This window comes from Balaenoptera acutorostrata, chromosome 2 (assembly GCF_949987535.1).
Source record: "Balaenoptera acutorostrata chromosome 2, mBalAcu1.1, whole genome shotgun sequence".
Lineage (NCBI taxonomy): Eukaryota > Metazoa > Chordata > Mammalia > Artiodactyla > Balaenopteridae > Balaenoptera > Balaenoptera acutorostrata.
The window spans coordinates 43,711,615-43,738,123 of NC_080065.1; the positions used below are offsets into that span (position 1 = coordinate 43,711,615).

At 35.3% G+C, this 26,509-nt stretch overlaps 1 protein-coding gene across 1 annotated transcript in view; it reads left to right on the plus strand.

Moving 5' to 3' along the window:
• Positions 1-26,127, plus strand: part of ITGA1 (integrin subunit alpha 1) — a 166,781-nt gene extending 140,654 nt beyond the window's left edge. Inside the window, exons 21-29 of the mRNA XM_007195573.3 lie at positions 2,555-2,631; positions 5,043-5,132; positions 6,480-6,582; positions 9,624-9,737; positions 11,545-11,649; positions 11,811-11,915; positions 12,932-13,024; positions 15,187-15,303; positions 21,450-26,127. Coding sequence (XP_007195635.2) covers positions 2,555-2,631; positions 5,043-5,132; positions 6,480-6,582; positions 9,624-9,737; positions 11,545-11,649; positions 11,811-11,915; positions 12,932-13,024; positions 15,187-15,303; positions 21,450-21,494 — 849 coding nt within the window. The 3' untranslated portion in view covers positions 21,495-26,127. The remainder of the gene's footprint in view (positions 1-2,554; positions 2,632-5,042; positions 5,133-6,479; positions 6,583-9,623; positions 9,738-11,544; positions 11,650-11,810; positions 11,916-12,931; positions 13,025-15,186; positions 15,304-21,449) is intronic.
• The last annotated feature ends 382 nt before the right edge of the window (positions 26,128-26,509 follow it).

Genomic DNA, 26,509 nt, shown 5'->3' on the forward strand with positions numbered 1-26,509 from the left:
GCCGCAACTAGAGAAAGCCCATGCACAGCAACGAAGACCCAACACAGCCAAAAATAAATTAATTAAATAAATAAATTTAAAAATAAAATAAAATAAAAAATAAAGAAATATTTGTTTCCATGAACAGCAGAGAATAATTATCTCATTTAATGATAAACATGGTATTTGCATGTATTTTCAGTGAAGGTTGCTTTTCAATATGAATATTTGCTCCTTATTCACTATTGAGTTAAGGAGGGAAATCTTTAATTAATCAAAATGATTAAAATAAAAGGTATTTTATTTACTTGACATAGACTTAAACAAAAAAAGAGAAATACTATCCCAATATTTATTTCAACTTTCTTAGATTATAATATTTTTATAAGACTTCAAAATAGATCCCTGACATCTTTAACACACAGCCTAAAAAGTTGACAAACATTGGTTTGGACATCTGGAAATGGCAGATGTCTATGTATAGTGAAATCCTTAATGACAAATTATCTATAATGAAATCTTTTAGCTCTTCTTTTTGCAAATGAGAATTCAAAACGGCCTTTCCCCTTAACACATGTGGCATGGTTACTAGTGATTTAGGATACCAACCACAAATCATAATAATTATCATTAAATGCAATAAATATTTTCTATGTCCATTTTAGCTTATAGAACTAACTAGATGTACCAATTTACTTTTGGAACCCCATCATAAAGTCTGTTTCTTGACTATCTCAAATGAAATATACTGTGAATTTGCATTCCTTCCGTATAAATCTATAAAATACACATCACTTCTGAAAAAAAAAAAACCACTCCTAATTCCTCTAATTTGACATGGAAATTAGGAATGTCAACTCATGTCTACTCCTTCCTTTGACCACTTCAATTAACCTTGGAATTATCTCTATTTCCTAAAGAATAATGATATACCCTCTGTTATATCCCAATCATTGGAGACATTAATTGAAATCTTAATAATTTCTTTTTTTTTAAATGAATTTATTTATTTTATTTATGGCTGTGTTGGGTCTTCGTTTCTGTGCGAGGGCTTTCTCTAGTTGTGGCAAGCGGGGGCCACTCTTCATTGCGGTGCGCGGGCCTTTCACTATCGCGGCCTCTGTTGTTGCGGAGCACAGGCTCCAGACGCGCAGGCTCAGTAATTGTGGCTCACGGGCCTAGTTGCTCCGCGGCATGTGGGATCTTCCCAGACCAGGGCTCGAACCCGTGTCCCCTGCATTGGCAGGCAGATTCTCAACCACCGCGCCACCAAGGAAGCCCCTTAATAATTTCTTAACCATCTCTTCCTTTCTTTAGCAATTCTTTGGTGCTTAGGGCAAAAGCTTTACTCAAAGCGTTTCATTGTCATCAGTAGAGAGATGGAAAGATAACGTGCAAGTAATTTTTACATGGGCTTTACACTTAGAATATATTTTTAGATTTGCAGTGTAAGCATTTCAGAATCAGGTCAATATGCATAGGCAGCTTCTTCAGCCCCGCTTCTCTGCTAGTCTCTTCCCTCCATCTGAAGACTCATCGGGAATGCCAAGACAAATGTCCAGGCCAGTCAGAGGGCTAAGGACAGTCAGGGAAAAAGGAGCTCACTGAGAGACTCTGGCAATTTGACCCGCCCAATAAAGCTTCTACTGGAATTGTGATTACTATTTCAAAGCAAGAAGAAAACTATAGAGCTTCAGATTCTTAGAAGAACTGTTTTTTTTAAAAACTAACCCAAAAAAATATGTGGGAGAAGAAAATTCCACACATTAGAGTGTACGACCATGCAAATCTCAAGATCCCTGAATTCTAGTCACCCCTTCTATAAATGGTGCCTAAATTGAATAAAAGAGCTTTAAGTATTAAATCTTCTCTAGTCACAAAGATAAAATTTTAGGTAGCGTTTATTAATTGTGCATTTTGAACTATCAATTTTGCTGGCCCAAATTCCAAAATACCTCAGTTAGCACATTATTGGGTTTGTAAGCATTATTATGAGGCCTCTTGGACTAGAATTCTGCTGATGACATATTTCTTCAATGAGTAATCTAGTTTTTGTTCTGCCTGTTGGTGTTTATAAAGAGCCATGAATTACATAATTCATGTGCTCAGGCATAGTTTCTCAAAAGTAAGTTACTTCCTGTATTTGAGTGTCAGTAAAACAAAAACATTTTCCGGTTTTCTTGGATATTGTTTTAATTCTGCAATTTATAAACAAAACTCACTGCTTTTTTAAGTTATGATTCTTATAGTTTACTTTAAATAGCCAAGCCTTTTATTTTGTTTTATATTGTTTTTGTTATTCCTTAAAGGTCCACAACAATTTTATACTATCAAATCAATGGAATTCAGTATGTGTTCCCCTATTTTATAATGGATAGATATAGATGGTTGCTGGTACTTGAAGTTTCCATTTTAAAGAGGCTTTAATTATGACCATTTCATAATAACATTGTTTATGATTGTGATCTGGTAGACAATGGTAATATGATAAGATATCATTTATATAATTTAATGTTTTAATCAAAGCAAACATTCTACTTCTTTATCTGTTACTAAAGATATTTTTATTTTATAGGTAACATTCAAAATATTATTTCAGTTTAACTCATCTTATCTCATGGAAAATGTGATCATTCATTTAAGTACAACAAGGTTGGTTCCTATGTGTGCATGAGTGTATGTGTATACATGCATATAATTTCTTTCATGTATTTAAAATATTTTGTTTTATAGACTGACTAGAACTTCTTACAGCTTTTATGGGATCAGTAGAAGGCAGTGAACCCCTTTGCCTCACAAAAACATCCTTATGAATAATCAGCAAAATAAAGAAATTTTCATTTAATAGACATAATACACCTAACTGGATTAAATCATTGGTTCTATGAGCTATAAAACATGTTGTAATCACACGTCACTTATATCTGCCAAATTGCATTTCAATCCATTTAAAATTTTACAGGCTTTTCTGATTTAAAAACTTTTACTGACTGCCCATCAAGGTCAACTGAATCATTAGAGGGACTTAAAGTTTCATGATACCCTTTTGTAGTTTAATAAATTTTATTCAAATCAGTCAAAGCTTCTGAAATGGCGTAGAATACACGAACTGAAAATAACAGAAGTCTAATAAGGAATTGAAATAGTGCTTACCTTTCTTCTAAGTATAACTATCCACTGGACCATAAGCAATTTGAGATAAACTTTTATCATTTGTTATTTTATTCCCCAGTAAAAAAAAAATCTAATAATCACTAAATAAATGTAGAGTGAGAATGAATGAATTAGTGAGTAATGAATAAGTGAGAAAATGAATTAATAGATGAGTTAATTCTGTATGCTCAATTCAGTTCAATTCAACAAATATTTATTTGAGATCTATTATGGACAAAATATTGAATTGGTCACTTAGGGAATATAAAATTAAATAAGGGCATGAACCTCTTCATGGGGTGAATATTACAGTAGGGGACTGAGACTAGTATTTAAATTATTATAATACAGGATAGAACAAGGCCAATTCATTAGAGAAATATAAGCCATGTGTCAGAGACTTAATGGAGGGTGAAATTACATCTGCTTGGCAATGAGAATCCAAGAAAGCTTTATCAAGGAAGTTATAATTGAGAAGGACCTTAAAGGGTGGGTAGCAATTCAGAGAGGCTGGTCGGTAGTTAGATGGAACATTTCAGGCAAAATTTACAGCTTGAGCAAAAACTCAAAGGTAGACCACTAGATCTATTTGGAGGAATATTGGCTGATCCGTTTTAGTGCAAATATAGAGAATACATAAAGGAGTAATGGAAGATAAACACGGAGTGTACATCTTACCATGTTACAGTAAGTATTGAATTTCAAAATGAGGCATCTTTTCTTAGTTGAACAGGCCACAAGGATCCAGAGAAGTTTTTGAGGGGTGAAGTCATAAATACAGAGCTGTTTCTTTGGAATATTAACTTAGCTGCAGTGTGGAACAGGACCGTTCACAGCAAAAGCCCAATCGCACATACATCTATAACCCAGGGCAGGGAGCTGCCTTCACTGCCCCATCACTCATACCAAGCCGCTAATACACTTGGGAATAAGCAGAGCCATTAATGGGTACTCTTTGCCCATTCTGTGAGATAAAATGCTAAGTGCTTAGTCACTTGGTAGAGAGGTGTGTGTGATAATAATAATGAAATCTAATATTTATTGAGTATTTCCTATGTCCTAGGCACAATGTTAAGTATTTTACGCTTGGTACTCACCATTTATTAAGAATTTAATGGTAAAACCCCCATTTTATAGATGAAGAAACCAAGGCACAGAGAGATTAAATAACTTTTCCAAAGTGAGTCTATATCCAAGAGCAATTTCATGCACTCTGGCCCCAGAGCCAGTGTTGGTTACTGTTATATTATTTGGACGTACTCTTTTTTAAGACAGAAGAGTATGAGATACGTGTGTGTATATGTACGTATAAAATATATGCATGCATTTACATAATATATAATTGAAACGATAACTAAAATCGGGGAATAAGTAACTGCTCAACAAATAACACAATCATCAAGTACAAGGTATAGAAAGACTATTAAATGACAAAAATTTTCAGATTTACTCTCAGCTATGTGATTCTAGGCATGTCTCTTCACAAGGGCCTCATCTGTGATAAATAAGAATCACCTGTGTGATTTGTATTAAAAAACACAAATTCATGAGTCCTAACTTGGACCTACTAAATCCGTATTTTTCTAGGGGAGAAGCCCGAAAATCTGTGTATTTAACCATTGACCCAAGGATACTTATCATTATTCTCATAGAAGTTTGAGAAACCTCATACTAAATCAGTGTGGTTTTCAACCCTCGCTGCACTTCAGAATCACCTCAACAACTTTTAACAATACCCATCTCTGATCTCCCTCTCCACACTGAATTTTTTTAAAAAATCAAGGATCCCACACATGTTGTGTATGTGCTTTATTTAGTTGCCAAAATAAGCTTCTCATTCAAATGCTTAGAAAGGTCTATAAATAGTCAATGGTTTAATGATTTGTCCAACTGTGCTGTATGTTTTCTAGTGACAGTGAAGAGCCACCTGAAGCCCTTTTTGATAATGAAGTAAACGTTTCTATCCCTGTAAAATATGAAGTTGGACTACAGTTTTACAGGTAGGAGAAGACCGCACTTTCATGTTGATGCTTCCTATAGCCCGGTGGATCTCAGCTTGTGGTCCCTGGCCAAGGGCATCAGAATCACCTGGGAGCTTGTTAGGCAGATTCTCTGCCCCGCCCCAGACCTACTGAATCAGAAATTCTGGGGGAGGGGGGCCCAGAAATCTGTGTTAAACACTCCAGGTGATTATGGTGCACTCTAAAAATTGAGAATCAGCATCCCAAATAATCTAAAGTGTGAGGTGCTAATGATACCGGATTGCATTAGCAGTCCCGTCTTAACTCCTAAATGCAAGGTGAAGACTCAGAAATCCTTCACAAAAGGCGATGTTCTTAGAGGTCAACAACATATTTCTTGGCTCTTGTTCTCATTGTATGGGATCTGATTAGCCTGCCCATTCTGGACATTCAAGATTAAACTATTGCTCATTGACAAGAGCTATTTATTTCTCCCATTATTCATAAACCATCCTTTTTCCTAAGAACTTCTGATCTATCCAAACACCACTCATGTTGGCAAATTTGTATAAGCAGGACTCTAGGCTTTTGCTAGATAAATGTGCACAATATACAAAAAGTACAAGAATCTGTGGCAAGTTCAGTCTAAGAGTCTTGTCATATTATTAATTTATTTTCCATGGCACTTGCCTTTTACTGATAACAGACAACAAAAATGAAAGGATTGTATGATATACATGTAGATTTTGCTTCTATTTCTTAGCCTTTAATTCTATTGGCTGTTTTCTATTTTTCTGCTTCCATTTCTCTTGGTACACTGACTTTTCCCAAGAATTTTTCATTTATTTAAACTAATAAATATTTCTTATTTGTCTTCTCTAAACTGAAGTACTGCTTTTAAATATGTTTATATTACATTTCATTCTACCAAGTTCATCCAAAGAACATGGAGAAGTTGTATGAAAAAGACTGAACTTTTACATTTAGCAGTAAATATAGAACTTTAAATTGTGAAAAGGTAACACATTTTTAAAATCTATTTAAATTCAGCACTATTAAAAATACCAAGTTTTAGCCTGATTATTCACTAAATGTATATGATATTAGTGAATTACTGAAAACTTTTCACTTGGTAACAATGAAACTTTTACTTTCAAAACTGTACATATTTTAGCATCAGTAACTATGGAATTAAATTATAATCTTTCTCACCCTCCTCAAAGATTTAACTTTAGATTTCAGAGTAAAAGAATTTGCCTTTGATTTGAAATCTCTATAAGTACTTTTTGTGGGATTACCTGGTATAAAGAAAGAAACAGAGTGAGGTCAAGTAAAAGTTAAACTTTGTTGTGTTTTACTTTTCTTTTTCCAATTAATTCTTTTAAGCTCTGCAAGTGAATACCATATTTCAATTGCGGCCAACGAGACAGTCCCTGAAGTTATTAGTTCTACTGAGGACATTGGAAATGAAATTAATATCTTCTACTTGGTAAGAAATTACCTCTAAATTAGTGTTGTAAAAGAGTTATTTGTAAGTTTATAAGTTAAATAAACGTATTAACAGACACATACAGGCATGTTTGTTCAACAGTTAATCTCTATGTTCCAGCATATTTTTCTTTATAATTTCACTAATTTAAAATAATTTTATTTAAATTGATGATAATTATACTTTTAAGCTAAAGACTCAAGTCCCTAATTTCCTTATGACACAATTAATTATAATAAATTCCTAGAAAAAATAGGGAACCAAGTAGACACTACCTATAAACATGTAGACTTTATTTGCATTTTTTAGAACTGAGAAAAGCACTTTTTAAAAAATAACATGACTATTTCAGAAATTGATTATTTCAAATTGTCTTGGTAATAATTTCCCTACTCAACAAATAAATTTGTATCTTATTCTGCTCCTTGCTACCTTTCATATGTATTATACCATAACTTAGTGGTGTTCCTACTATCGCCTCCTTAAATGATATTTTCTATTACAACCTCTATTTTTATTTTTGAACTCTTCATAACAGACTTTTCCTAACCATTATAATAAGTAATTATGGAGCTGAGCCAGGCTGTCATTTTAGGTACTGCCTACTTACAGACACAGACTCAAGTTAATATTACACAAGTAAAAGAGCATCCAATTCAAATGATGGATTTAAAGCTGTATTCAGAAGTATGAAATAATGCAGCATTATTAGAGGTGAAGATGGTCTCAATCTCTTTGGGAATTGGCAACGATGAAAAAAGGAAATTCTCTTACAAAGTGGAAATAAATGAATACTCTCAAGAACATTTCATTGTTTTTATTTGTGCCCTTTGCTGAAATACCTATGACAACTTATACCCAGGAAGTTAGTATGAATGCCAATCACTCTACTACTGGGGTAAATTTTTGAAATGTAAGCTACCCAGTTTTTCAAGTCCTATTTGCTTTTCCTGGATTAGAGAATTCAGCAAACAACAAGGAAGAAAGGAAGGAAAGAAAAAAAGGATAGAAAGAAGAAAGGAAGGAAGGGAGGGAAAGACTTTGAATGTTGTAGATCTTCACGAATTGTCACTTTTTAGGGTCCAGACTTGAAACAGGTACTCTCAAACTATTATAAATAATATTGATATAAAAAATATTGTTAAGAATATCCCTGAGCATAAATCTTTTGTATCTTTGATTATTTTGCCAGGGTAAAATCTAAAATTGGAGTAATGGAATTAAAAAAAAAAAAGGAAAAAAAAAAAAAAAGAACATTTTTTAGGTGAGACCCAGTAACTAACTCTACTGCTAGAAATTTCCCATAGAAAATTATTGGTGGTACAAACAGATTTATACCCGGAGATACTCTTAACAATGTTATTTATATTAGTTTAAAAATTAAAACCTGGGCATGGGGAGACAGCTATTATAATGGTTGAGGGGGCACATTTTGGAGTTGAAAAAGAAAAACCTAACTCTGCTCTTTACCAGTTCAGTGACCTTGGAAGTCTTTATTCTCATTCTAACCTTATTTCCTCCTAGATAAAACAGGGATAATAAGAGAATCTACCTCATAGGGCTGTTAACAGGATTAAAGGGAATAATGCAAGTGAGAAAATTAGCACAGTGTCTGGAACAGTCAACAATAAATATTGATGTTGTGGTTGTCATTAAGCAGCTAATAAACATCATATTCTCAAAGAATCTCTAAATTTATGGGGAGATGCCATGACATAATAAATTTTACAAATGGGACACCAAATTTCATATTTTATATGATACAAATTTTATAAGATACATAATAGGCAAATATAAAAGGTAATTTGTGCACTAAAATGTTACCAATATAGAACTGTAGGAAACTTACTGTTTTTCAATATTTTCCAATGTTTCTATAAGGAACATTGTTTTTAATCAGAAAGAATAAGTGTGCATTACAGAATACCCAATTTCTGACTAAATATCAAAAAACAATTGGTATTAGACTGGGAGGCCATGCCAGGCAAGCCCAGGGCATATTACAATAAGAAGATAAGAGTCAGGGAGCATGGTTAAGAGACCAGGCACAGGTGGTCAGGAATCTCCAGAATTCCAGGATTAAGGGATGCATTTAATCTTCAGCAACCACAGAAAACAGCTGCAGATCTGAATAGCTCTCAGTCTAGAAGGCTCAGGTAGGGAGGTCAGTTGGACTTCCTGGCATTTGTCTCTGTAGATTAAGGTGCACCCTGCTGGCCTAAGAATTCAGCGCAGAAAGGCCAAGGAGACGGCTGAGGGCCTGGAGAAGAGGGGGTGGGGATTGCCCCTGGTTGGCCCAGTTCAATGCACCTCTCCTAAGCAGGCGAGGACTTCTGGACAGTGAGTCCAGCTTCCTGCTGAACTTCATCCCGCCCAGACTTCCTCCCCTATGCACTTCATCGCCATTGGTGGCAGGATGTGATGTGAAGTGATAATTTTAGGTTAGTGGATAAAAGAGGTGGGGATTGAAATGAGAGTCAGTCTGACTCTCATCGGACTGGATTACCAACAGCCAGAGACACAACAACCCTAGCTGGGGACAGGATTGTGAAGGGAAGCAGATGGCTGTCTGGTTTGCCTGTACCGTAGTGGCAGATACTCTCTAGCTAGGGTGAGAAATGACTTTGTGGGCTCAGAGAATTATAACAAGCTGGCGTGAGGCAAGCAAAAATATGCTCACCTGTTCTGAGTGAATCAGGTAAGTGTTCTCCCTCCTTTCCACCTCCAAAAAGACTGGTGTGTTGAAAAGTACAATGCGCATGGTAAATTGACACAAAAAAAATTAACTCATTTTGGGAAAATGAAGGACCAATACATGATTTTAGCTGATTCATATGACCACTGACCATGAAACATCTTTATTTTTTGCTTGTTTAATTATGCCAATTCTCTGTACAGTGCCATAAACCCTCTGCATTCATTTTGGCATTCAAAATATTTCATACCTTAATTCATCAATTAAGAACCAAAATCCTATGTAAGACAGAAAAACTGCTGTTGAAAGAGGAAGAAAGGATTACATTTCTTTTTTTCCCCTGTAGATTAGAAAAAGTGGGCATTTTCCAATGCCAGAACTCAAGCTGTCAATTTCATTCCCCAACATGACATCAGGTGGTTTTCCTGTACTGTACTCAAATGGGTGGTCATCTTCTGAGGTAAGTCATGTGTGCCTTGGAGTTATGTCATTATGTTATCTTCTTCAATTTGTATCTAAAGCCTTTTATTCTCTGTGATAAATAGATTTTATCAAAGTAACATGGAGAGGCATTTAGAAAATTACACTACTACTACTACTAGTAATAATAATAATGACTTTCACTAGTTATTTAGTAGAGGCATTAGTTCCTTACCGCTGCTGTGATAACAAATTACCCAAAACAGTGTGGCTGAAAACAACAGAAATTTATTCTCTCACAGTACTGAAGGCCAGAGTCTAAAATTAAGGTGTCAACAATGTTGGTTCCCTCTGGAGGCTCTGAGGGACCCTTCGTTCCATGCCTCTCTCCTAACCTCTGGTGGCTTGTGGCAGCACAACTCCAATCTCTGTCTTCACAGGGCCATCTTCCCTGTGTTTCAGTGTCTTCTCCTTTTCTGTCGCTTAAAGCACACTCTTCAGTGGATATAGAGCCTGCCCTAAATTTAGAATGATCTCATCTGGAAATTCTTAATTTAGTTACATCTGCAAAGGGCCCTATTTTCCAATAAGGTAATATTCACGGGTTTCAGGTACTAGGACTTGGGCATATCTTTTGGGGCTCACTATTCAATCCACTAGAGCAGATTTTAGATAACTAATTGTTGACTTATGCCTGAAGAGTTTGTTGCACCTTTAATTTGCTTGAAGTGATCAAACCACCCTATAAAAAGACTTCTTCACTGCTCCTAAGCACACACAGCTGCACCCAAAACAGTACAATACTACTTACTCATCCCAAGAATTAGCAATATCATGCCCCCTTTGTACCTATAGCATTGAATGAGTCGATATGGCAGTTTATTTTTATGGTTTAGGTGTCTAAAACATAGAAAATCACAATAAGTATTGAATGAATACATGCATTATTTCAGCATTTGACAGTCTCTTCTTTGCAGAGATTTTAAGTTAAGGTATTCTCAGAAATCAAGAAATAGCAACAGAGGTGGTTGACTTGTAATATTTAAATGTTTTCCTAAAGGCAAGGGAAACATAAACCTCTAGCATTTACCTCTAATCCAAAAAAGCAGGTTTGTGGGAACCTAGAAAGAATAAAATTAGACTTGTCCTACTACTTATGAACCTTCATCCTTATTACCTTTTGTCAAGGATGTAGAGAGTCCTAGGGAAGCAGAAGGTTTATTAGATTAAGTCTAGAAAAACCATCCAAATATCAGCTTACTTATAAACATGGCATTTTAACATCTATAGGGCCGCTTTCTTACATCTCCCTCCCACACACACTGTGTCTTACCCTGGTGTATAGGGACTCCAAAAATATTATTGGATGAATACATAAATACAGACAAAGTCCCTCTCTGGATTTTTTGGTTTGTTTATTTTATAAACCATTATATGAGCCAACATATTGACTAACAGATGCTAACCTTTTTTTTTTCCTCAGTAGAGTTAAATTTTTTTCTCTCTCTATTTTATGGGACTCTACAAACTAATGTTTGATGAAAACAAATTAATGAATGTATTACTTATGTAATAGTAAGTTCTACTAGCATCCTTCCTTTTCCATAACAACCTCACTACTATCTATTACAATTGAAAATGGCATGGTAACAATAATTATTATCGGGGGGGGGGTGTATGTATATGGCTGGTGCAGAATAGCTTCTTCCATATTGCACACTTACGAAGGTGGATCTTTCAGGTATGGCAATGGCTGTCATTCACAGATTCTTCATATTATTGCACCAAGTCATTTTTCCCTCTGACATCAGACGTTGTCTAATAAAAGACATATTTTTGTTTCTTAGAATGTCAACTGCAGACCCAGTAGCCTCCAGGATCCTTTTGGTATCAACTCTGGGAAGAAAATGATAATATCCAAATCTGAAGATATCAAACGAGGCACCATTCTGGTAAATTCAAATTACCAAGACAAGTACTAATTTTACCTCATGCTTTCCAAGTGAATAAATTCAATATCAACCTAAAAATAACTATGTTGTAGAATATTTTAATATACTATCTTTTATCAAAAGGCAAGAATACTAATTTATACCTCTGGGCATTTAAACAGGACTGCAGTGCATGTAAATTTGCCACCATCACGTGTAACCTGATTCCTTCTGACATGAGCCAAGTGAATGTTTCACTTATCTTATGGAAACCAACTTTTATAAAAGTAAGTGATTATATAGTTCTCTGCAATAATTGAATAATATAAACAAATATTTGTTCAACACTTAATAAAAGCAAAGCAGAGTGCTTCTCTAGAAAGAACACAAGACTGGAAGTCGGGAAAAATGTGGTCCAAGCCCAACTCTACTTAACCAGCTATTTGGGTGTCATTTTCCTTGTCTGTTAGTAACTAAGTTATCTCCAAGGTCCCCTTTCATGTATATACTTCTTTTTAGTCTCTCTTGTTCTTTCCTTTACACTTCAAGAGATAAACACCTATATAATAGCAAAGTTTGCACTTATCTTAATACCTTAGAACTCAGTTAAGAGACAAAGAATTATAGAGAGACAATCCTTGACAGCATTAACGAAGAGTAGAGCTAACATAGATTATAGATTCATTGTATTAGATCAGACTATCTATCTAGCTATCTGTCTATCTATCTATCTATCTATCTATTTTGGAGGACATTTTTAACCCCTAATAAAGTCAAATCCATCTGACAACTAGCTCTTTAAAACTTAATCCATTGTATTTTATATTATTTGTTTCCCTATTAGAAGTATTTTGTTGTTTATATGAAATTTCCATTTTTAGATTTAATCATATTAAGTTGCTATTTTCGTAAGTCACAAACTGTTGAATATTGGTAATTTCATGCTTAATCCTAAACAAGCTCCTATGTAAACCTCATTACCAGAGAGTAGCTATTCCATATCCATCTACATAAAAGGAGGGCAGAGTTTGGAGTTTGTTTTGCGAAGGATAAATCTGAATAGAAACTGTGTTATTCAGAAAAATTCCCCATTCTATAACAAGGATCTAAGTGAGAATTTGAGTGCAGAGAGGAATGGTGGATACACAGTCATCATTTCATACCATCAGTTCCATCTGGATGTTAAACCAGTGTTTCAGTCTCTCAGAAAAATTTTAGTTTGAAAAATTGCACGAAAACATGACTAGCTCTCAATGTGATTAGCTCAATATATTGAAAGTAGTAAATCCTGTTTGCTTTTCAGGCACATTTTTCCAGCTTAAATCTTACTGTAAGGGCAGAACTTCAGAGTGAAAATACATCACTAGTTTTAAGTGCTGGCAATCAAAAAAGAGAGGTAAGTGCGACTCCAAGTTTTGAAAACATTATACATTTCACTCTGTTTGTAACATGTGTTTTATATTTACTTACAGTCCCTAAAGCAGTGACTAGCACTGCTCTCAATAAGTGACAGACACTTTCTGCTTCAAATTACACTTGATTAGCTTCAAGTGTGATTTCAGTCTCATTCTTCTTTGTAAGAAACTGGGAAAAACCATGATATTTACAATTATCATGCTGTGTTTGACTTGATTACTTATAATTATCACAGTAAATTGATGTTTTTACTCTCACCTTGATAACAAATGATGCATTAGTAATTTTCCTCCTTAAAAACCAATATTATAAAATGTAGTTGACATCTGAAGAACAGACTAGAAAAAACAATTTCTTTACAGAAAGTGTCTTTATACTGTATAGGAATACATGTAAAATTTTAAAAGTTTTCTTCATTTAGTCATTGGGAAATTTGAAACAAAAATGAAGTACTATTCCCCAATACAAATTCACGCTGGAGTCCTGGGTAAAAATAAAATGGTGTGCATTTTTTTCTCGTCCTGTTATAAAGTAAGGCCAGAATACCTGTTATAGATGTGAGCACTTCAGCATAATTCACCCTTTTATCATGAGAATTTAAATATTTCATGTGGATATCATGTCATAAAATTCTATTTGGAAGCTGCCTAACACTGATGTTTTAATTTTTTTATTTCAAATTAGTACCTATTTTAAATAATTCCAGTGACCTCTGATAAATATTTACCTTTAAAGAATAGATACATAGAATATCTGGATATAATGTTTACTTACTTTATAAAGAGCACTTAGCCCAATAAATGAAAAGTTGTTCCACATGTAGAGAAGCTAAAATTTCGCCAGTAAGCATCAAAAAATATGAGTATATATTATATTGGAAAAGAGTATATTTGATTCCTAAATATGTATTGTTAAAATATTACAGTTAGCTTTATTTCCCCTGAATGTTAGTTTAAAATTCCGCATGGAGCTCTTTATTTTACATTTTATCCTAAAGAAAAATTATACTTAAATTGTTAAAATCACTAAAAATGATCATTTTGTAGTTCCGTGATCTTGGGGAAGTCACTGATCCCATCCAGACTTCCCTTTCTGCACCTCTAAGTTCAAGGAAATGTTTTAGATGTGTTTAAAGTCTATCTTCAAAGGTCTGATTCTCTGTACATCTGTACTCCTGCCAGCTCTGTCTTTCGGATGCATGGGCAGTGACCTACCCGGAGCCATTTGAGGGGTTTGGATCAATATCCACTGTATACAAATATCTCCCCTGTTAGTTTCTTTTTTTTTAACCCCTACTCTTCCCCTCCAGGTTAAAGAATTGAGATGTTCCCCATTAAACCGAGATGCAGAACCTTGAGCTATTGGTCATTGATAGCTACCCTGAATTAGTTTTTTTCTCAGAAACCTAAGGGATGGGATGCAGGGCAGACAAGTTTCACTGAGGTTTGGGTGCCACACTGAGAGAGCTTGAGCAGCTGGAACTCTAAAAGCTGTCTCCTTCAAGATTTACTTCAGTTAAGACCTAATTTAAAGATGCTAAGAGTATGTCAACTAGAATAGACAGTGTGGTATAATTAAAAAACATACTGGGGCGATGTATGCACGAATTCATTTATCTGTACATTGAGATTTATGCATCTTACTATATGAAAATTATACCTCAATTTGTAAACAAAAAATAAAGCACATTAGAATTAGAATTAAAGTTACAGTTAGAATTAGAAGACGTACTCAGGTTTATATGTCAATAACCTGTGACGACGTTCCAGCCCAAACTTATGCTATTGTGATGATGCAGTGAAGACTACTAATAAATCTTTAAAGCATATAATACTGTTAGTTCTCCCTGAGTTAAATTCACCTCTACCATTGAGAATTCTGATTCATAGATAGTTTACTCTTTATGTATAAATTTCTGAAGGATAAAATTATAAAATTGTTTTGGTAATAATGAATATGACATGGTTAGAGATTTAGAATAGATGCAGGGCATTTTAAAATATGAACTCATTGTTTTCTCTGTATGTAGTAATGAGATTAAGTACACTGTTTGGTAGAAAATTATAGCCTGAAAGAACTCAGTGTACTGAGAGTTCTAATAGGTGTTTATCAACGTTAACAATCTTGTTTAATAATTTTCAGCTTGCTATTCAAATATCCAAAGATGGGCTACCAGGCAGAGTGCCGTTATGGGTTATCCTGTTGAGTGCTTTTGCTGGATTATTGCTATTAATGCTGCTCATATTAGCACTGTGGAAGGTAAGAACCAAAGTTCCTTTGACTTTTCTACTTCAATTGTCAACAGCATATTGGTGAAACAAATTGTGATTTATCCATGCTGTGAAATATAGTATCACACAGCAATTGAAATGATAACCAAGACAAAATTAAAAAGAAAAATGTATATCTCATACATTGTGCACAACTTGATCCCACTTTTGTACAAGAAAAAATAATAGACATATCCAAAAATTATGGAAGATCTCTCTAGAGGTTAGGATTATAGGGGATCTTCATTTGTCTATAACACTGGAAATTTTAAATTAAGTATGCATTACTTTTATAAGCAGAGAAGAATGAAAACTCTCTTTTATAGAAAAAAAATGAATTCCTATGTCAATTTAAGAATATATAGCAACAAAATTATGGTTAAGATAAACCCTATCCTAATCACGTATCTCTATGTATCTTAAAAAGTAAATGCTTCTTTACTATATAAAAATACCACATTTTATGCAATAGTTGCATGCCTGAGTGAGAAATGAGAGATTTATTCAATTAGTCGATGAAACGGAAATCTTATAGTTGCATAGACTCCTGTTTCAAATCCTCCTGTAAAACTGAGTAACCATCTATTTTCTGTCGGGTCAATCTCTATATTTACATAGATGTTTTGCTTAAACTGAGATACGCAAAATTTTTCAAACACTTAGCTGTATCTTTTTTCAAATTAAGCAGAACTGAAATGATAGCTTTTAGGATAAATTTAATAGAGCATAAAATCTCATAAAAAGTTAAATTTAATATTTTTCTAGTTAAATATCAAATTGGCATTTATTCTACCATATATCACCCTATATTTTACTTATTGTTTTGTTTAAAAGCTAAACTATGTTAAAACTACAGATTGTGGTTACATATTCATTTTTCTGATGCCTGAGCAACAGAATTATCTTTTAATCAAATAGTTTAAATAACAAATTTCTCTCCCACCAAATTACCAACTGTTCCTATCCTTTCTGACTAACGTTAGTTATAATGACTTAACTTCCTCTTTGGGGGGGTTACTCTCAGAGAAGATGAACAAAGCCATGTATATCAGGAGCATTTATTTCAGTAAGTAGAATCCATTGTTTTTCTCCAGCAAAGTCTCCAGGACAGAATTCTCCACCACCTCAAACCTCCAGCTCTTCCTCCTACTTTACAGGGTATCCGTGCTCTGTCTGTAATACCTGGCTTTGCCACACTGTGGTACCCAAGGCCCGGCTTAGTGGTGTCAAGGTTGTGCTTGAAATGTAGAATTTGGTTTCTTTGTTCATATGCACCTGTAATAGGAGATTTTACTGTTGATTTCTTTCAGTACGGTCTTCTAAGCACAGCACTTGCTCCTATAGTTTTAGGACACCACTGCCAAGAGAAGAGGAAAGCCAGAGCTGACTATTTGGATAGTCTCTCTAGTTGTATACCTCTTTTTAAAACTAACAAATAAGTTTCAGCCACCTGTTTTTTGGTCATCAGTCTGAAAAAAGCATAAGTATAAAAACAAACACATTCTTCCATCCAGGAGATGTTTCGATGACACATTCTGATTGCTTCTTAGATCTTCTTTTTAAGCCCAAAGAAAGATCATTTAACAGCCTTGGCCTGTCCTGACCAGTAGGTATAGTTAGTCAGCAGACACATCAGTGGAAGCTCCAGCAATGAGAAAGGTGATTCCACAGTAGAAGGGAAGGGAACTAGCACTTACTGAGTGTTTACTATATACCAGGAACTGTTTTAAGCTTTTCCACTTAGATACTAACATCAACCCTATGGGGAAGACACTCTTATGGACCTCATTTTGTAAGCGAGGAAACTGAGGCATAGAAACGTTAAATATGTTTCCCAAGGCCACATGGTTTGTCAGTTTCAAAGTAAAGATCTGAATCTGGGCATTTCACTTTTGTGTCAACACTATGAGCCCCCTCGCTCTATGTTCTCTCTTGCTTCTATTCACTCTGTTTTCCTTACAACCTTTTCAACTGAGTATTTTAACTACATTTTACCCTTGGGGACACTGAAGCAAACAGAGAGTAACTCTTCCAAGAGTTACCAGCTAGTAAGGGACTGGGTTCAAGCAATGCTCTATCTGCAAAGCCCACCCCTTATCCAATATGTCCCACCGCTGCAGGCTATGAGGCAAGGCTCTTCACTCTGGAGCTCCAGGAATTGGGTTTTGTTTAAGAGGGTCATAAACTCTCTGAAATGTATAAATATATTTGGTACTGGAGTGAGAACCCCCGGTTGGATTCAGACTTTCAGCAGCTCCATTCTACTGAAAAGATTAATTGGCCCTCCTCCTGCTCGAACCTCCCTGAAGAATTTGGTCTGTGGTAGGCTCAGAAGAGCTACTCTCATCCCCAGGCATCTTTTTAGACTAACTAGATATGGACCAGAAACCTCAGGACTATCCTTTCTTCCTTCTTCTTCCAAATCCCACCAGTCTGGAAGTTCATCAAAATTCTCAGTCTGAGACTTTGTGCAGGGAACAGGCCAAAGGTTCCTCCTAGAGCTGGAATTCCATTTCAAAAGGCACAGTCTTACCCTGTCAAGTCCATTCTCTAGTAGGTCTGTGTCTTTATTCCCGTCTTGCCACTAGGTTCTTCAGGACCTTTATTTTACCTTAGATTCCATATATATGTGTTAGCATACGGTATTTGTTTTTCTCTTTCTGACTTACTTCACTCTCTGTGACAGACTCTAACTCCATCCACCTCACTACAAATACCTCCATTTCATTTCTTTTTATGGCTGAGTAATATTCCATTGTATATATGTGCCACATCTTCTTTATCCATTCATCTGTTGATGGACACTTAGGTTGCTTCCATGTCCTGGCTATTGTAAATAGAGCTGCAATGAACATTGTGGTACATGACTCTTTTTGAATTATGGTTTTCTCAGGGTATATGCCCAGTAGTGGGATTGCTGGGTCGTATGGTAGTTCTATTTTTAGTTTTTTAAGGAACCTCCATACTGTTCTCCATAGTGGCTGTATCAATTTACATTCCCACCAACAATGCAAGAGTGTTCCCTTTTCTCCACACCCTCTCCAGCATTTATTGTTTGTAGATTTTTTGATGATGGCCATTCTGACCGGTGTGAGATGATATCTCATTGTAGTTTTGATTTGCATTTCTCTAATGATTAATGATGTTGAGCATTCTTTCATGTGTCTGTTGGCAATCTGTATATCTTCTTTGGAGAAATGTCTATTTAGGTCTTCTGCCCATTTTTAGATTGGGTTGTTTGTTTTTTTGTTATTGAGCTGCATGAGCTGCTTGTAAATCTTGGAGATTAATCCTTTGTCAGTTGCTTCATTTGCAAATATTTTCTCCCATTCTGAGAGAGTGGCATAGACATATATACACTACCAAATGTAAAATAGATAGCTATTGGGAAGCAACCGCATAGCACAGGGAGATCAGCTCGGTGCTTTGTGACCACCTAGAGGGGTGGGATAGGGAGGGTGGGAGGGAGGGAGATGCAAGAGGGAAGAGATATGGGAACATATGAATATGTATAACTGATTCACTTTGTTATAAAGCAGAAACTAACACACCATTGTAAAGCAATTATACTACAATAAAGATGTTTAAAAAAAAAAAAAGGCACAGTCTTTATAGCTTTACCTTCGTAGCATGCATAGCAGAGATTGAAGCTTGACAAAATCTTAGTAGGTGCTTAATATACTTGATGTTGAAGGGAGAAGGCTTGTAGAGGACACAGGTTTAAATAGGTTGGGAAACATGTCCTGAAATATGGTACCACACAATAAGGGAGACGCCCAGTCAAGTCAATATAACCAACAGGGTAGAATGAGACTCGGTCCACAGAGGATCCCCGAGAAATCAGATCGTTCCTCTTAACTTGATCTCATACTGATGTCTGATCCACCCTTGATGATTTACTTACTAATCCCAAAGCTTTGTTCCTCATCCAACATGCATATCCTTAGGGAGTGTGGATGGGGAATAGCACTGCCATCTAGTCTTTTATATGTTAATATAAATGTTTCATTCAACATTTATTCTATATTAAAGTCATTGAGTGTGTATTTCTGCCAAGGACTGTTTAATCAGACCTTTGCCACAGGGTTTTGAACTAGGGGGACACAAATAAGATCACTGAGTAAATACAAAAAGAAAAAGAAGGAAAGCGAAAGCTACCAAGAAAGTCTGGGTGCTCAAAACACACTTAACTTGTCGCAAATGTTGACTAGTATTGGCCCTGTTCAGTTTGAAGCTATAAACTGTATTTTCCTAATCTCCTCTCTAATCACCCAACTTCCACTGAAAACCCAATGTTAATAGAATCAGTTGGGTGGAAAAGTTTAGATAACAGAAATTCAGCTTTAAAATAAAGCATTTGACATGTGAAAGCAAAGGAAGGTTGAAAAGAAGCAAAAAGACTTGAGAAAGAAGAAGAAAAGATCAGGAACTGGGCGAGGCAGGAAAGAGAAAAGTCATGATTCACCACTTGCTTTTGTAAAAGCCTTGTCTGATTTATTTTCAGAACATGCAGGTACAAGTTAAAGGGCTTAATGGTTTGTGAATCCAGAACTTTTATAGTTGGCTCAAAGGAAAAGGCCTGATACATGCAAGAGAACTGGCATTCTAAGGGAGACACATTTATTGTTTCTTCATGTTCATTTGTTCTGTTGTCACCTTTTCTGTGACGTCTACCACCAACTAGATTCTGGCATGGAGAAAGACATAAAGCCCTGAGTAAAATTTCTCTAATTTAAAACTGCATATGTTTGACCATTTAGGCCCTCGAAGCTCTCAATTGTTCAATAATTATTTTTTTAATATATAATTCCCTTGCATAATTTACCATAACTTCATGATTAAAATGACATGAAAATACCACACTTTCAAAGAATTAACTCACTGTCTTTGCTTGAACTATTATAATCCACTCTCAAATTAAAAAAAAAACAAATACAAATTTAAAAAAAGAACACTTCTCTAGGACCCTTTTTTTAATTTCTTTTTTTTAAATATCCATTTTAGATTAGAATATTGCAAAGGTACCTTCTAGCTCCTATCTTTTTTTTTTTTTTTTTTTTTTTAAACATAGGTGTAGAGGATCCTGCCCTAGACTGCACCTTTGCTCAGGGAAGGTTTTTTTGTTTTTTGTTTTTTTTTTAAATTAATTAATTATTTAATTTTTGGCTGTGTTGTGTCTTCGTTTCTGTGCGAGGGCTTTCTCTAGTTGCAGCGAGCAGGGGCCACTCTTCATCGCAGTGCCCGGGCCTCTCACTGTGGCGGCCTCTCTTGTTGCGGAGCACAAGCTCCAGACGCGCAGGCTCAGTAGTTGTGGTGCACGGGTCTAGTTGCTCTGTGGCCTGTGGGATCTTCCCGGACCAGGGCTCGAACCCGTGTCCCCTGCATTGGCAGGCAGATTCTCAACCACTGCGCCACCAGAGAAACCCTCCTATCCTTATTTTTATTAAACTCTTTAATTGGAAATAATAAAGCACTTGTAATTTTTATGATGCCCCATATCACAAAGCATAATGAAAAGGGACCCACATTCACCACTACGTGAAATTTTTCATATGTTCAATGACTTCATTTTCATATCCAAATGATACAGGGTGTTTTCAAGAGACTCTTTATGTCAAGCCTATATAGACAGATGTGCTAACACATTTAAAGTTAATCCAGACAACTCAGAAATCCTCCCCAGCCCCTTAGCCATAGTGTACCTACGAGATTCACCATCAGCAATAATTACCTCAATTTATGACCATCAGTTACTTGATGGAAATTTCTCTGCCACATCCCTGAAAAAGAAAGGTGATGGCAAAGTAGAGACAGTGCCAGCTAACTGCAGTTTGTATGTCTCCCAAAATATTTTTCCAAAACCCTTTAAGTTATTTTGCTACATATACTAGTTTTTACTAGGAGACATGATATATTTAATTTACAAAAAAGTTAAAAATGAAATAACAATTTGATAAATGTCATTTCTTGACATTCAGTATTACTTAATAGATCAATGAAAAAAATACCTCTTGATTATATTATTTGTATGCCCACAATTGCTAACATTTTACTAAACTAAATTTTATCTGAGATTAGTATTTATTACCTAAATTCAAATAACTAATTGTATTATGTTTGGTATTTTCTCAACAGATTGGATTCTTCAAAAGACCACTAAAGAAGAAAATGGAGAAATGAAATATTTTAGAAGAGAAGAAATAATTATTCAGTGATCTATCCTCAGGTTTGCCTCAAATATGTGACAAGAAATTTATAAATACAATTAAAGACATAGTCACATAACTCTGTGTAATCCATCAGGGATTAATCACTTAGAAAATGACAGATCAAGCAAGATCCAAAACCAATACATTAAAGATTTATTTTATAAAATGTTGAAAAATATTTTAAAATAATTACTCATTTTTGTTGAGTATTTAAGCAAAATTACAAAGTGTTTTGAAGATGAAAAATAACCTGTACAAATATGTTTATATATTAAATCACCATTCAAAGTATTTAAGGAACACATAAAAAGATTTTTATGATCATTGAAACATTTACTTTCAAAATAATATAAATTAAGCTTTTTCCATTGATTCCTGATGGATATCCACATTTAGCATGATGGTCAATATTTGTAAATGCCAAGAAAGGAATTTTACCTGAAGAAGATCTCTTCCCCACATTTAAATGAGAAAAATTTCCCAGGTGGAGTCTATATACAATATGGACTGAAAATAGAATTAAATCACAGAGAATATATTCAGCATCTTTGTGTTGGGTTCTATACTTGGAAAGATTTCTTTCCAAAGTGTTTGGAAAATAGTGCAATTGAGCTGAAATTCTATCTAGGATAGAAAATCAAGATAGACTTGTTTAAAAGCAAGTGCACTGAATGGATTAATTTAAGCTTTTACAGAACACGCCTAATTTTGGTATTGAACTCTAAAACTCAAAACTCTTTTATACTGAAAAAGCACAGCAGTTTTATGTGGCATAACAGTGATTTGTCATGACAAGTCACGTTGTGTGTGGGATATGCTAAAATGGTTTCTGAATGGAACTGACAATGTAGATGGATGCCGCAGAAATGCTGGTCATCTTTTGAACGTGAGGGGGTCCCAGGATGTAACCCAAAGTAGGAATTGTCTCAACTCCTTGGTACATGGTTCATTCAAACCCTCAAGCTGTGAGAGTATGTTTATTTTTAATATTTTTAAAGATATTTAATTTTCCAAATGCGGTTCTTCTTTTTATGAAAAAGCAGTATTCCATTTCAGTATTGCATTTTACCAACAAGCCACTGCTTTTTGAGTGTGGCATATCAATGTTTAAATAGATCTCCGGAAACGTATTTTAAAGAATTTCAAGTTTGAAACCTCGCACCAACAGAAAGACATCACACCTTCGTATGAGCTTCTTTGTTCTTGAAGTAATCACCGTGGTGCATCGGACTCTACTGTAGCATAAGCTCCTAGGTTGCTCCATTTCTTAGGGGAAAAAACAATGAATGAATGTACATGTGAACTACTGCTGTAAAATTTTCTGATACTTCTGCAACAACTCCGTCTCTCTACCCGATTGACCATCACAAGATCAGAACCTGTACTTATCTGGAAAGTCCTGGCCTCTACTTTTCTCAAAAAGCAGCAAATCAATGGAGAAATTAAATGCCATACATTTAATTTTTAAAAACTAATTTCCAGGGAATTATCTGTGGACTCAGAGGCAACCTACCTCGTGGCTCTCTACATCTACTTCTGAGATCCTGATGGTCAAAGATATGCACCTGGGGAGTGCTGAGGTCCTCAGTAGCTAGAAGAAAGGCTAAGTTTTTCCAGAGATTTGGTATCCTCTTCCTGGCCTGTGATTGCTCAGAAGTGTCCAGTTTTAGAATTTTCTTCATGCCTGCTATCTATCTCCAGGTTCCGAAATCATTCTTTCCACCTGTCCTTTCTTTGCCCAACAAACTCAGGTCTCTCATATTCAGTCACCATGGTACACAACTCCAGTGCACAACCTGCTCTGATCCAAGCTCAGCACATTCTTAGAAATAAATCGAATAGATAAAATTTTTAAAAATTCACACTTGTCCTCTGACTCCTAGGCAAAGTATTTACTGAACCAGGACTATGCACATTTCAACTAAACATGTTGTTAACCTAAAGGGGAAAAATAGAAAAGATGGCATTTTTAACATTTTAGAAAAGAGAGGAAAAGCTGTTTGGCCAAATCAAAGAGCTACTTATAAGCTCAGCACAGTTTTTAACATAATTCATTCCTGGTTTCTAAGTAGAATATTAAATGAGCCAGATACCCTATTTCCTTAATATTGTGATCTGTTGAGGTTTATGTATGTATGTGTCTGTGCATCTGTGCGTGTGTGTATAAACACACATGCACACACGCACGCATGCGTGCATGGACACAAATTGGGGAAAAAATACCTCAACACCAAATAACAGAGTTTACAAGAAATAAACACACAAAAACTACACCACAAGAAAAGTTTGATTCATCCACTTTGCATATAGTTTTCACTTTCATTAATATTTAACTTTAGCATACATTTATGCAACTATCTAAAAATCATAAATGTAGAATTATTATTTTGACTAAATTAATAAGTCGAGATGTCCTAAGTTAGCTTTGTACAGGTGTCCTAAAACAGAGACAATGATTAAGAAATATACTAAACTCTATTATTTTATTTTAAAACATTTAATAAGAAAAGTGATATTTAAGACAATTTATGAGCTTATTCATTAAATTAAATTGCAAAATAGTTTCTTTTTTTAACTTTGGTATTTTTTAGAATTAATTATTTCTTCCACTGTGGACTGAACTATGTATGAAGTCCCTTTCCATACCAAGCCTACAATGGTATATTGGTAAATTATTGAACAACTGGCTCTCCAGGAGGAAAAAAATCCCTGATTTGTGTCATTTACCAGTTTTCATGGTCTAACTAGTTTTGTCACAGCCATTTTCAAGCTACCAACATAGCCCTAACCAGCTTGCAGAATTCCTGAAAATGTATTTGTCAGTTCTCATGAACCAGTATGAGCTAGCTTCAGTGCACCATTGAGATAGATTAGATGACAATGATAGACAGAAGATAGATAGATGACAGATGATAGATAGATATAGATGATAGATGGATAGATAGATATAGATGATAGATGGATAGATATAGATGATAGATAGATATAGATGATAGATAAATAGAAATGTAACATGTATATATATATATATATATACACACACAAACATGCACAATACAATCATATTTCAAATTATTCTTAAAACATTGATCTCAAACCCAGCAAAGTGCTACATAGTTTCCCATTCTTCAATTTCAATTTCTAAAATTATAGTCTTCCTTTAATGTTAATAAAATGATATGAACTTGCAGGAAAAGGAGTTGGAAGCAATATATATGTATATATAAAGGGTAACGCAGTGAAAATCAGAACTACACAACCACAAAGAAGCTGTTTCACTTTCTCTCGGAATCCAGAGCCCTGCAGCCATACTGTGAAAGGTCATCCTTTGTAAATATTTGTAATTTCTATGACCCAGTTTGAATTTCAGTGATCCAATTTGTTCAATTATTTTCTCCGAGCACTAGATTCATGGGCAATTTAATCTCTGAATATTTTTTATGTCATAACTGTGCTTGAAATGAGGCTTGTGGGAGGACATATTTTACAAAATTTGATGTTTACTCAACCACAATAATTTATAATTTTACCTCTTATAAAACCAATATCTAGGCTCAATTAGAAAACAAATATTTGCACCAAAGCAAAAGGTGGTTGCATAGTGCTTGAGTAAACCTGGGTGGAAGGAGAAGCTGAGAGAAGGGCTGGCATGTTCTCTCCAGGCGGCCCCCCGAAGGGCCACGGCTTGCACTGTGTGAGGGCTGCCCACCACGTCTATGCACTGCACTTTCCTACAGGATATCCTCTCTGTCAAACATGTTGTTATCTGCTCAGTGTGAATTAACTGTCTTGCTCTGCACAACAGTGAGAAAACTAAGAAAGACCCAGGCTCAGAGCATGGTCCGTGTGCCCAGTACAGTCACAGTATTGTTCAAATAAAGAGGCTTCTGGCAAATCAGCCTTTTAAAAATAATAGTATCCTATGTATCCTTTATTGATTTTCAACACTTCTCAAGTCTCCCTCCATTAGATTAGTCTTCTCACCCAAGGGAGATTTTCAAGAAGACTACTAGAGAAAAATCTGTTTAAAACGTGTGCTCTGTTTGCTATGAATACCAGCTTCTGTGATTTGATCATTTACACAGGATGTCAGTCCTCCGTTCCGTGGCAATCTAAAGGGTTGGTATGGTAAATGTAATAGGGACAAAATGAAAGGCTTGAAGAGGTGAAACAGCTTGAAGAAATTTACAAACTGTTATTGGGACGCTATCAGCAGCTACGCCAGTGGGGAGCTGGCAGGATTTAGCCCTTTGGTGGGTCTCCATCAGCACTCCCCTAATCCCCATCCTCACCCATGGAAATTATAATCTAAAAAATGAAAAGAAGAGCTTTAAAATCCTGGAAATGATGCTACTTTCTAACTAAAATTTCCAATTCAACTGTAAACAGCAGGCATTTTAACGCAAACACAACTTCCAGGTGAATCCACTAGACAGCCCTTCCAATCAGACTGCTGTCTCTAAATACCTCCTACCCAGAAGTTCTGAAACCGCCACTGGAAGTGAACTTTGCAGTGCATTACTAAAGGCTAAAGGCTGCCGTTTCAATGGGAGCACTGTTGTCAACATCTTAAGTAGAACAATAAAAAGAGAGTTAAAATCTAACATTGTAATCTGGTGAACGAGTATTTTTGATCCTCATATTAAAATTTAACCTTGAATTTAGCAATTCCAAGTAACAGCCTTTAACCATCAACCTTGAGGAAAAGTAAAGAAGCATGTGCCAGCTCTTCAGCCCCAGGTGCATTGTCCCCTACAGCATGTGGTGCCCAGGAGGTCCAGTTCTTAACTGATGAGAATGGATCCTCTGCTGCTATAAATGGCCTGAGCTCCCAAATCCACTACATCCCAGGATCAGCCCTCCCACATCAGACACACACGTAAGCACGTGCTGAAATTTTACCATAGTGAAAAATATACAAGGATAAGTTCTCATTTCTAATGTTGGACTCCTTGCTTTGAGATCAGCTTTTTTTTTTTTTTCCTT